We start from the raw sequence: 11,370 nt of genomic DNA on the forward strand, positions 1-11,370 counted from the left end.
GTACTGACCCCTGGGGAACACCACTAGTCAGCTTATACACTGAGCATAACATTTACAGTGTAAAATATCCCTTTGGTCAGTTTGGGTCAGCTATCCTGGCCATGTCTCCTCCCAGCTGCCTGTAGAGGAGAAGCTGGGAGAAGAGGGGCAGTATGAGAAACTGAAAGAAGTCCTTGGCTTAATGTAAACAGTGTCGCCAACATTCTTCTCAGTATAAATCCAAAAAATAGTCTCATAACAGCCACTATGAAGAACGTTAACACTATCCAAGCCAAAACCAGCACAGCTCTTTTTAACTCTACAGTCAGTTTCTTAAAATGAGACAAGAAACACCAACAATATAACTTTAAGAAAGATTATTTTACACGTTATTTTACTACTACTAGGCTTACCCAGCCAATCTCGTCATTTCACGGCCTGCCAGGACTATTCTGCCCAAAGCTTGAGACATTCTCAGTAACATTCTTCCACTTTGGTAGTAATCCTAGAGTAGAATAAAGTTTCTTTATGTGAACTAACAAAATTTAAATTGAAGAAATTATTCTAATTCTGTTCTATTTACCTCCAAAAGTTCTGCATGAGTACTATTCTGGTGACGAGGATCAGCCAGGTTCAAAAATGGACGACTAACAACCAGGTAACCAACCACAGTGGCAAGGTCTGTAGTTTAAGAGTAAATATCAAGCTACACATTAATTGAAGCAATAAGAAGAAAAAAATTCTCATGTAAAAAGTTTAGCACTTTGTTATTTATAGCAATCCATTAGCACTGGACAAACACTTACATTTGGCAATGATAGTATCAATGAAACCCATAGAGAACCGGAACAGGATGAAATTATGCAAGTGTTCCACCTGTAAGTCACAGAAGAAAAAGGTCAAGCTGTATCAGAACCTGTTTTACCGTATTTTATTATTTTACAGACATGTGATTACAAACAGTTATTTTTCACTAAGTGACAGATACCTCAACACGCCTGTAACTTTTTACAAGCGCTGTGCATGTCCCTGCTGGCAAAAACTTGCATTTCAGACCAAAAGCAATCTACACTTGAAACTTAGCAGTGCGGAAACAGTAATTGTGGTGGGTAAAGAGTTAATTGGCAATAGAAAGACCATTCTATCATAAACTTTTATTCTGCTTATAACCCTACTAATTTATTTTTAAATCAAATTACTATAGCAGCTTAAACAGCAAGCCACTATATTTCAATTTACGTTAATATATGTCAAGAATCACCATGATAAAATTAACTGAAGTTTTGCCTAAAATGTTTTAAAAGATAAAAGAATCTTACCAGTTTGCGGAAGGTTTTGTGAATAGTCTGTTTTTCTCTCAAGTTTCCATTATAAAAAGCAATTTCTTCACTAAAAAAAACACAACCACCAAACCAAACAAAAATTATAAACCACACAACAAACCACAAAGAATGCAACTTCATTTTGTTAAAGACAGTCTTTGAAAGACAGCCATAAAACAGAGGAATATAGCTTCCAGTTGCCTTATTCAATGTTTGTACTTTTTCATAATAGTCGAACACAAGCTTACTATACCCCAGCTACAGTTCGTCTTTTGAACTAGGAATATAATGCACATTTCATAATCCGCATAAAGACACAAACACTTTGTTCAGAACGGATAGCATCACTTTTCCCAAATATTTCAACAGATAACTTCCATTTACACCACAGCATTACTCTGTCACTTGTATCTTGCCATCCAAGTAAATCTGTACCTGTTTGTAATAAGTCGTGAGTTGACGTATCTGTACTCCCCTTCATACTTTTGTTCTATAATAGTCATCTTGCCAATTGGTCTCCTTAAACGTGTAAGGAAAAACCCTGAAATAATCAAGTATGCCATCATGCTAGCTGGACCCTGTGAATATCAAAAAAGAATAAAAGCTTACAATCGAGATGGTCTCAAATTACAACATGTGTATCCTAAATGCCCAGACAGCATTAATCTGTTGATTCTCACCTGCCATGTGTTTACCTAACCAATCCAATTACTCTTGCAATGCCCATCATGTTCTGTTCTTTTGTGCTGTACATACTGTTTTACTAATTCTCTGTCCCAGGTGCCCTTCCCATCACAGTGGCCCACCTCTCCAGCCTGTCCAGGTCCCTTTGGATGGCATCCCTTCCCTCCAGCGTGTTGACCACACCACACAGCTTGGTGTCATCAGCAAACTTGCTGAAGGTGCCCTCAATCCTGCTTCTCTCAAGCAGTCCCAGTAGGGATCTATTCTTCTGGATCACCGCTCACAGACAGTATGATTAAGTATTACTGAAACGTGGCATGGCATAAAACCAAAGGCATAAGTGAATTCGGCATAAATTGCCTGTAATAACTAAGTATTGCAGAGTACCTAAGTATTACAGAGAGCAATGAAAAGAATCTGAGACTCAAAGAATTACCAAGGTTCAGCTAAGTCTTACTGCAGCCTGTTTTGACAAAACGTACATCATGTGTCCCAGAGATACTCCTTGTCAAACCCTGAACATTTTTGATAATGCATCATTTCACTAAGCTGAAGAATTATTTGTGAAATAATTCAGCTTATTGGAGAGGGGAACATAATGGTCATGAGCTCTATGCAAGGAATAGGTCCCCTTTATAGATTCTGCAAAGAAACAGAAAACTTATTTTCTCCCTTAAACAGAAGCTACACAAGATATAATCAACCAGAAGGGTACTGTACTAAGTGGGGAAGAACTTTCTTGTTTCTTCAAATCGTCATTCAAATGCCTGCAAATTCTGGTTTTTATTATGCTTGCCTCAAGATAGAGAGCACTAAAGCATACAAAACATTAAGCCTAAAAGCATATTTTCAGCATAAACAACTGAAGTTTTCCTCAGACTCCAAGGAGGTACAATGATATAACCAAAGAAGGGAAAATTGCTTATAATGCTAAAAAAACCCACTCAGTTTACCTGAGCTCCTATTGCACTTGTTAGCTTGAAGATATACAAAACTATATCTAAGAAAGGCTGGAAGAGAAGCATAGGGAAAAAAAAAAAGCATTAGAACATGAACATAAACCAATTATAAAATGGTTCAGAAACTACAAACCACCCCAAGAACAGTTATAGCTCTGCATTAAAAGCACAATACTGCTCAACGCATCACACAAGCTAAATGCTAAAAAAAGAAAAAGGTATCTCAGCCATGTGACATTTTCCTGAAAACATTCACACAAGAATTGAACATAAAAGCACTATGATATTTAGATAAAGTACGTAACGTTAAAAAACCATACCTCATTGTTTTAGGTCTGTAATAACACTCTGCTCACTAAGCAAAGTTCGACTAGATGCCAAGATTCCTTAATTGAAGCAACTGTGAGAAATACTAAGCAGAAGGATAATGCCATATAGGCTGGGTACCTGATAGAAGCAATATTCCCACTGGCAGGCTTCCTGTTCCATATACTTTCTCTCAAAGCTAGAGCAGCTGAACTACAGGTTTTGTAACCAGAAGTTTTTGAACACATCAACTTGTTCATAAAAGTAGAGGTGTAAAGCAAGATACAACATAGCATCAAAAACAAAATTAGTCTAAAAACTTCCAAGTGTTCTACCTCATTACCTTACTCTAAAATTTACTCCAGAAACAGAGGGAAATGCTTACTTAATCACACCTCCCTAACCAAAATAATATTTGTATGTAACTAAAAGCTAGCCATTGGTTTTCTTCTAAAACCTAACTAGCTGAGAAAGCATACTCATCACTGTTCAACTGCAAAAAGAATGAGGTAAGTTCTTTGAAAAAAAAAGTAATACAAATTATAACAAGCCAACAGTGCTTTAGCAGAGGTCACGGAAACCAGAGTGTGAAACAATACAATATCATAAACAATTATTTTAGCACCATACTCCAGGCAATACGCATACAAATGCAGGCAATTGTCTTCAGCTCTGACATCACATCCTAAACATCCGCAGCTATTACTCAAAGTTCTCTCTGAAGACACTTACCTTGCTAAGGTTTGAGTACAGGTCCACTACACTGTTACAGAATTTTTCCACATCCTGTGTAAGGAGTTGATCTGGATTAGCTATTCTGTTGTCCAGATTTCCCATTTTGTAGTATGTATAAGCTCTGAAACAAAACAACAGCTAAGTTGCAGAAGAAAAATTATTACCTGGCATCTTAAATAATTGGACCCACCCTGCTCCATACAACTGAGATGTAAAGTAGTGCAAACATTAAATAACTGTATGGAGTCAACACAGCTTGTGCTTCTGCCTGCCCAGATCTACATCAAATCCTGCAGAACCTCTTAGGCTCCAGGATGTCTTAGCTGAATCTCAGGCCCATGCTGCTCTATGCATTGCTGCTGCACTTCAACTTAGAAAACCCTCAAACTCTCATCAGCATGCCTGACAACCAAAATGCAGTGCAGGAAGACATAAGCAGCTACTCAAGTTCATGTATTCAATTCAGTCTGCAGGATTATTAGTACTACATGAAAGCAACTGAAGTATTTTGGAAGCTGACCCAGTAACGGAAGCAGTACAGTGCTTTTTTTTACCCCTGCCAATGGAGGCAACTTTGCTGGTTTTGTATCCGTGCCATATACAACCTGGATAAGCCCTCATCCTTAAATGCAAGTTAATTGCAACCAAAAGACTTTTCTAAACAGTATATCTAACAACAGTACATCTAACCTATTAAGCATCTTGCTACCTTTTTACCTCATACTTAAATGGATTTGGTTTGATTTTAATCATTTTAGTTATTAAAACCTTTAGATGTTAACAAGGTGTTACTTACTTAAGATACTCCTCATAGAGGTATCTGGTGAGTCTTACTCGGAAGCAAAGTTTCAATTCATTTAGACCATACTTCAGAAAGTTATTCACTAAAGAGATCTAAAATAAAAGAGACAGCATTTCAATATTTATCTAACAAGTTTTAATATACTTGGATCAGTTTGCAGCATAAATTGTGCAAACACTTTAGAGCAGGTGAATTCTCCCCTTGAACTCAATACCACTATTAACACACCTAAGACGAACCATATAGCTTCTGCAGGACCACTGATCAGGTTTCTGTCTACATTTTAAGAAATCCAGTTCCTAGTGGATCTCACCATGTCAAAAGATTTAACATAAAACTATGTTCATATAGCATATCTTCAGCTCTTCTGATAACCTTTAGAAAAAAGACACCATTTAACAATCACTACCTTAAATTGACCAATTCACTTTTAAATCCATTGTAGGTACATTATCTATTATGTATTATCTATTATCTACATTTATAACTGGTGAAGGTCAGAGATGTTGACAAGCTGAAGAAAAGTTAAAGGGTAAAAAACACACCAACTCTCAGAAGCCATATAAAATAAATATAAAATTGAAGAAGATGCTTTCTTTCTAGTCTTTAAAGATGTCACAAGAATCCCAAACCTACAGTGCTGAAGCATCCTCCAATCCATAAAATGTTATTATGCAGTAATACAGATGGCACGTAGCTATCAGTCAGAATTGCCATCAACAAAACCAACCTGAAAACCTAAACATACCTGTCAGAAAAATAGTTGCAGTCATTATGAAAACATGCTGATAATGTCTCCCACATACTGGAGCCAGAAAATGGTGTGTCCTATCACAGACCTGCATGTAAAGCAGTTTCCACGGGTTTTAAGACACTCACTTGAGATCTTTGCCTCATATTCTTAACTTACATTTAAAATATGTTCTACTAAAAGGCCAGCACAAGAAAAGCACTTACAGCAGGCATTGCGGCAATGAAGTTGAACAAGTATTTCTTGAAATCTTTCCTGCTGCGGCCAATGATAGCGCTGTAAACAACCATCATCTATGAGTTAGTTACAAGAGAAATGAGAAAGTATAAACTAGCATGCCTTAAGTGGATAAATTCTCAGTGGACCACAGAAGGAAAAAAACATCATGGAAATCTGTACTATCAGCTGTAGCATCAAGTGTGACAGACTTATCCAAGTTAATTGTTTAGTCCGTCAGGGAGCACTTATCTCACTTCTGCTCCTGCAGTAACTGCCTGCATTAAGGGCTCAAATTCATGGTCACAGAATGCCAGGTCCCTTCCTTCTTTGTTTTCACATATTCTCACAGGAGAGAAGCAAAGTAGTTCTTCCATCCTATTGGAAAAAAATCACTGAAAGCCTCTCCTAAAACACATTTTGAATTCACACTTCAAGGCAAATTCACACTTGCTTCGACTAGCTTAGTAGGAAGAAGGAACAATTCTAATATCCAAGCGACACGTCTATGACACTGCACCACTATGGCACTACTCTGAAGTGCCCTCTTAGATATTCAGATCAAAACAAGATTTAAGAGTCTAGTTTACAAAATGTTACCAGAAGAACTGAAAATCATGTAAGTAGTAAATTTTGGTAAAAAAAATAAAATTCTGCCTAACAGTTGCAGCACAGTCGATTAGAAATTCTTGTGTCTTTAAAAAAAAAAATAGGGATCCCCCCAAAAAAACTGCAGCGGTAGCAGTTTTCCAACTGCTTTATAGAAATAAGCATGCTATAAAATGTCTGAACGTGTTCTGACAGACTACTTCCCCTGTTAAACACACAAAAAAAAGTTTTAACATAACAAGTTTATAGATACCTTTCAATGACTGTTCCATTCTGAATCATCCAAATATCACAATACGTGCGGACTACCAGCATGACAGCAATAAGCAGCAAATAACCTGTCTAGTACAAAAGTTGCAGTGTAACAGTTAATCAATGGATAAAATCCACCACTTTGTTTCTAGTAAGTGGTACAAACATTTCAGAAAAGTATTACCCTGCTGTCCCCAGCTAATGCAATATTTGCTTACTTTGCAGGAAACACATTAGCATACTGATTACACTGATGTGTATTAGCATACACATAAGATACTGATTACATTTTTATAGAGAAAGTTTGTCTTTTAAAAAGCTGTATTTGGTTGATATATATACTGGACACATCCTGTAAGATGAAGGATTGCAGGGATAAAGGAGTTACTGCTATTCTAAGACACCTTTCTGCCATAAGCATAGGGTTATGTAGGTTACAAGGGACATCTGAAGGTTACCTACTCCAACTCCCCACTCAAAACAGGGCCACTAGTAACCAGTCAGACCTTGTCCCATTGATCAAAAACCTTTAAGCTCAACAGTCCGGTCAGTTTTACATCCACCTCATTGTCCACTCATCCAGCCAATTCAGTTGGGCTATCAGGCTACATGGGGTAACCTTAATCTCTCAAAGTCTCTTTAAAAATTTAAGTATTCAGTGTCCTCTGTTCTTCCCTTATCCACACAGTCATCTCATTACTGAAAACAATCAGGTTAGTAAAGCATGAGCTGTCATTCATAAATCCAGTTTGCAATCACCTTGTTCTTCACGTGGCCAGAGTTAGCTTCCAAGAGGATTTGCTCACAGCTTTACTAGGAATATGGTGAGGGTGACCAGCCTGTAGCTTTCAGCTTATTTGTTTTTGAAGATGGGAGTTGTGTTTGGATTTTTTGTGGGTTATCAATAACCTTTTCTGATGGCCGTGACCTTTTGAAGTTGATGGAGGCAGCTCTGTTGGCACTCTCAGAGGCATTCTCATTCAGGCTTCTACCTTCCATGCACTTCCTTTTTGTGAATTAGATGAAGGTCCCAGTTCATCCAAGCTGGCTGGTGTCATGCTTAGTCTACATTCCATAAATTGCAACTCATTGTTCTTATGCCAGATGTATACTGAAGTTCTAATGTATTACAGTTCATCACTTAAATACCAACCTCAACTAATGCCCTTTTTTAAAAAATACTGTGTTCTGGAAAGCATGAGGCAAACAATTTTATCTTGCTGCATTCTAGTCTGCATAACTTTCCTGAAATTATGTTAACAGACCTTCTGACAGATCCACTTTCTAGTAAGAGTTGGACTAGATACAAGTTACAAAAGCAAAACTACGAACAGCTTGCTATTTAAAGGTTGGAAGCATTTGAACAAAGAAGTGTATTACCTTGCATTAAATCAAGCAAAATTTGGATGCCCTTTTAAAAGATATACTACAGACAGTTATTAGATGGCAGTAAATAGCTTATCTTGTAATTGAGACCAGAATGCGACCTTTTAGAGATCTAACAACTGAACGTACATGTAGATTTTTATATAAATATACATTGCTATTTTAAAACATACAGTTCAGTTTAGTCCTATTCAAGTAAAGTATGTTTTTGCTTATATCCTGATACAATGATGAAAGAAAAAAATGAGCATTTTGGAGTCAAATTTATTTGTTACTGCAGGCAATGCTTACCTCTTTACAAAGTGTTCTAGGTACCATTATTTTCAGGATTCGACATATTCTTGCAATAAACACTCTGTCTACCATTGCTCGCTCCTTCTTTCCCTCTTTCTGCTGCACATAGAACAAATAAAACAAGACAAGTGAGATTTTTTGGGGGGTAATGTATTGTATAAATATCGATGTGATGTTTTCCCCAAGTTATTTACAGCTATCTTCCTCCTGCAGCATTTCCCTCCAATTTAAGACTTACTCACGCAAGCTACATGACATGTAAGAATTAGGAACGTATGCCCTCACAGCTAACAGAAATCCTACTAAGCTATCAAAACAAATTCCAGTAGGATGTAGCTGCCATGATACAAAATAAATATTTCAAATCTACATGAGAAGTGGTACACAAGACCCCAGCATTAAAACGTCAAATTATGAGTTATAATGCAATTTGCCATCTCTTAACACTGCTTGTCTGTAGAAAACACCATCAGCCAGTATGTATAAAGATGCCTTCCATCAACGTTTTAAACTCCTTGCCTGTACAGCCTAAGCTCGCTTTAAGTAAAACCAGAATTTGTTATTCCTTTACTTTTAAAAAAAACAGTGAAACACACTCCTAGTGAGCTAAATCTACCAGACTTAAACTCTCCTATACCCAAACCCCTCTTTTTGGGTCAGCTGCATTTGTACTGACTAACTTGAATACTTTCTACCAAGCTAATAGTCCAGGTATCTTTTCTTTCCTTTGTTTTCCTTCTTTCCTTTCACAGTTGTGACATAAGGATTCAGTCCTGAAAACAGTCTAAAACGCATACATGTGTACTTAAAGCAAGTCTTGCCTAATCAACCTAATCTTGCTATCTATCTGCTACACAAAGCTCATGTGAAGTGTAAGTTATCAATGCCTATAGTAATACTACAACATACTCGGACAGGAAACCTGAAACAAAAAAATAAAGAGGCAGGATAGGGAAGACAATGAAAGTAGCCTGTGACTCACCATTAATCAACCCCGACTGCTTGATAGGATTGTCTATTTTTTTATTATTCTTATTTCCAAGGATGATTAAACCACAGAAACTTGCACAAAGAGTCTAACAATCTCTCGACTTACTGTTTACGTGTGCAACATGATGGGCAACAAGTGCAAGCTCTGCACCCTAGCAAACTTCCTTTGTGAGTAAGCCTACACCTGTTTTTCAGGTGATAAAGTCAATTATAGTCCTACCCTTTTCAAAAAAGTGTATGAACACAAACTACAGGTAAAAATTCCAGCCAGATAGGATGGTATATGGTAGATGACAAAGGCATTTTAACTAAAACAATTTTTTTTTTTAACAAAAAAACCCCCAAGCATTCCCAACAACTAAAGACTACTGTCCAAGCCTAATGAAGCATGACCCTACACATGTAATTGCTCTTCTGTAACAGAAATGACGAACCCAGTGTCTGATGTGGGAAATTTCTAGGAGTATCTGACTAAACATACTTGATGTCTCAGCTGAACCTATTCTTCCTCTGTATTAATCTCTTCCCCACTTCTACTTGTGTGTTGCACTTACATTAATTCCAATATCTTCTTTCCCAGAGTTTTTTTTCCTTAGATTGTTAATTCTTCATTCAGTATAATTATATCCAAGACGGGTAGGAATAGAGAAAGCTAGTTAAAATTTTTACAAATAGATAAAGCTATGCAAAATTCGTTTATGGCAGATAGCACAGTCAAGGTCTGTCTGGAAGCTAACATAATGCTTGCATACCCCTTTACATTTATCCAGTGCAAGCATTTTCTTAAGTTTTCGGCAAAGACGGAAGTATGAGGAATAGTTATAGACCTATTCAAATCATCATGTGACTCAGTATTTCTAGTCATGGGCTCTGTCCTTTGGGCTAACTATCATATTTTATTTCTGCACAAAACAAAAAACTTTAAAGGGATATAGTTATGTCCTTTTCAAATAAACGAACTAACAGACACACAAACGACCAGGGAAATACCAAACTTCCTACCAGAAGTTGGAATTACCCTTTAGAAATAGACTCTACAGCTTGTTCCATACTTTTTTCTTTTAAATAGAAAGCAAATACAAGTCATACCAAATATACAGGCAGCATTGTTGCTATTCATACAGCCAAACTCACAACACTAGTCCTTAAACATTCATAAGGCACAAAGAAATTAAAAAGCACATGGTACACATGAAGCACATATTATGCAGTCAAACTTCAGGCACATGTGACTAACCTGCTTCTTCCATTTGTTTCACTAATGCAAGTATGAAAGTATAATTCAAACCACATTTGCACCACAGCCATCGTTCTGTCCTAAATAAAACTACAATTATGGGACTTAGCAGTTACCAAAAAACCCACCCCAGTATTATTTTAAGCTATTAAAAATACATTCCATGAAGAAAGAATTACCTCATTGTTCTGCAATGCCTGTTTTCCACTTCTTCTACTGTAGAGGAAAAAATAACAAGTAAAATACTCTGTTAACACACATTTCTTTGTCTTGATCTCTACGCAGAGGAGACATGGGAAAGCTTGGGATTATATCCCTATCTATTTCTTTCCAAGCAGTACAGTGTCTTCACAGCAGGGCTACATTTTATGTCCAACTTCTGTGCTGTTTTTATACTATTTCAATGAAACCTTACTCCTTCCAGGATTCAGTTTCACATAGGGAAACTAAGTCTCCCTTTTGCATTTCTGAGTTTTGCTTTACCTTGGCTTTGGTATCATGAATTCCTAGGGTTTTTACATGTCTCTCACATATTTTGCAAGCGTGTCTACATGGTTCCACTGACCACAAATGAAAGCTACACGAATGCAGATTCAGCAATCCAAGCAACTCAACTTTGATGTTTTGCACTATCTAAATAACCAATTTGTTTTGCATTTTCACTTTCAAACATTCCATTTTACTATATATATAGATTATTTGTTCATAAACATGCTCTGCAGGAGAAAAAAAAAGTCAGATCCTCTGAAACCAAGTTACTGCAAAGGTGTGCACTGGAAGGGTAGCTAGTTTTTATTCCATCCTAAAAATACATTTTAGAGAACAGTCTGAGGGAAAATATGTATCAA

The 11,370-nt window shown here is 36.8% G+C and overlaps 1 protein-coding gene across 1 annotated transcript; it reads right to left on the reverse strand.

Moving 5' to 3' along the window:
* Positions 1 to 392: 392 nt before the first annotated feature.
* Positions 393 to 10,731, reverse strand: LOC104503128 (ATP-binding cassette sub-family D member 3; the record flags this gene model as incomplete). The annotated part of the gene is made up of 12 exons (XM_010159733.1): positions 10,702 to 10,731; positions 8,293 to 8,391; positions 6,617 to 6,705; positions 5,745 to 5,814; positions 4,782 to 4,879; positions 3,983 to 4,106; positions 2,939 to 2,995; positions 1,737 to 1,879; positions 1,299 to 1,368; positions 786 to 855; positions 563 to 660; positions 393 to 484 (listed from the first exon to the last, which is right to left on the reverse strand). Coding segments are annotated over exons 2-12 (986 nt in total), but the record flags the coding sequence as incomplete, so codon positions are not given.
* Between the last annotated feature and the right edge of the window lie 639 nt (positions 10,732 to 11,370).

The sequence above is a fragment of the Eurypyga helias genome, unplaced genomic scaffold (assembly GCF_000690775.1).
Source record: "Eurypyga helias isolate BGI_N326 unplaced genomic scaffold, ASM69077v1 scaffold49400, whole genome shotgun sequence".
NCBI lineage: Eukaryota > Metazoa > Chordata > Aves > Eurypygiformes > Eurypygidae > Eurypyga > Eurypyga helias.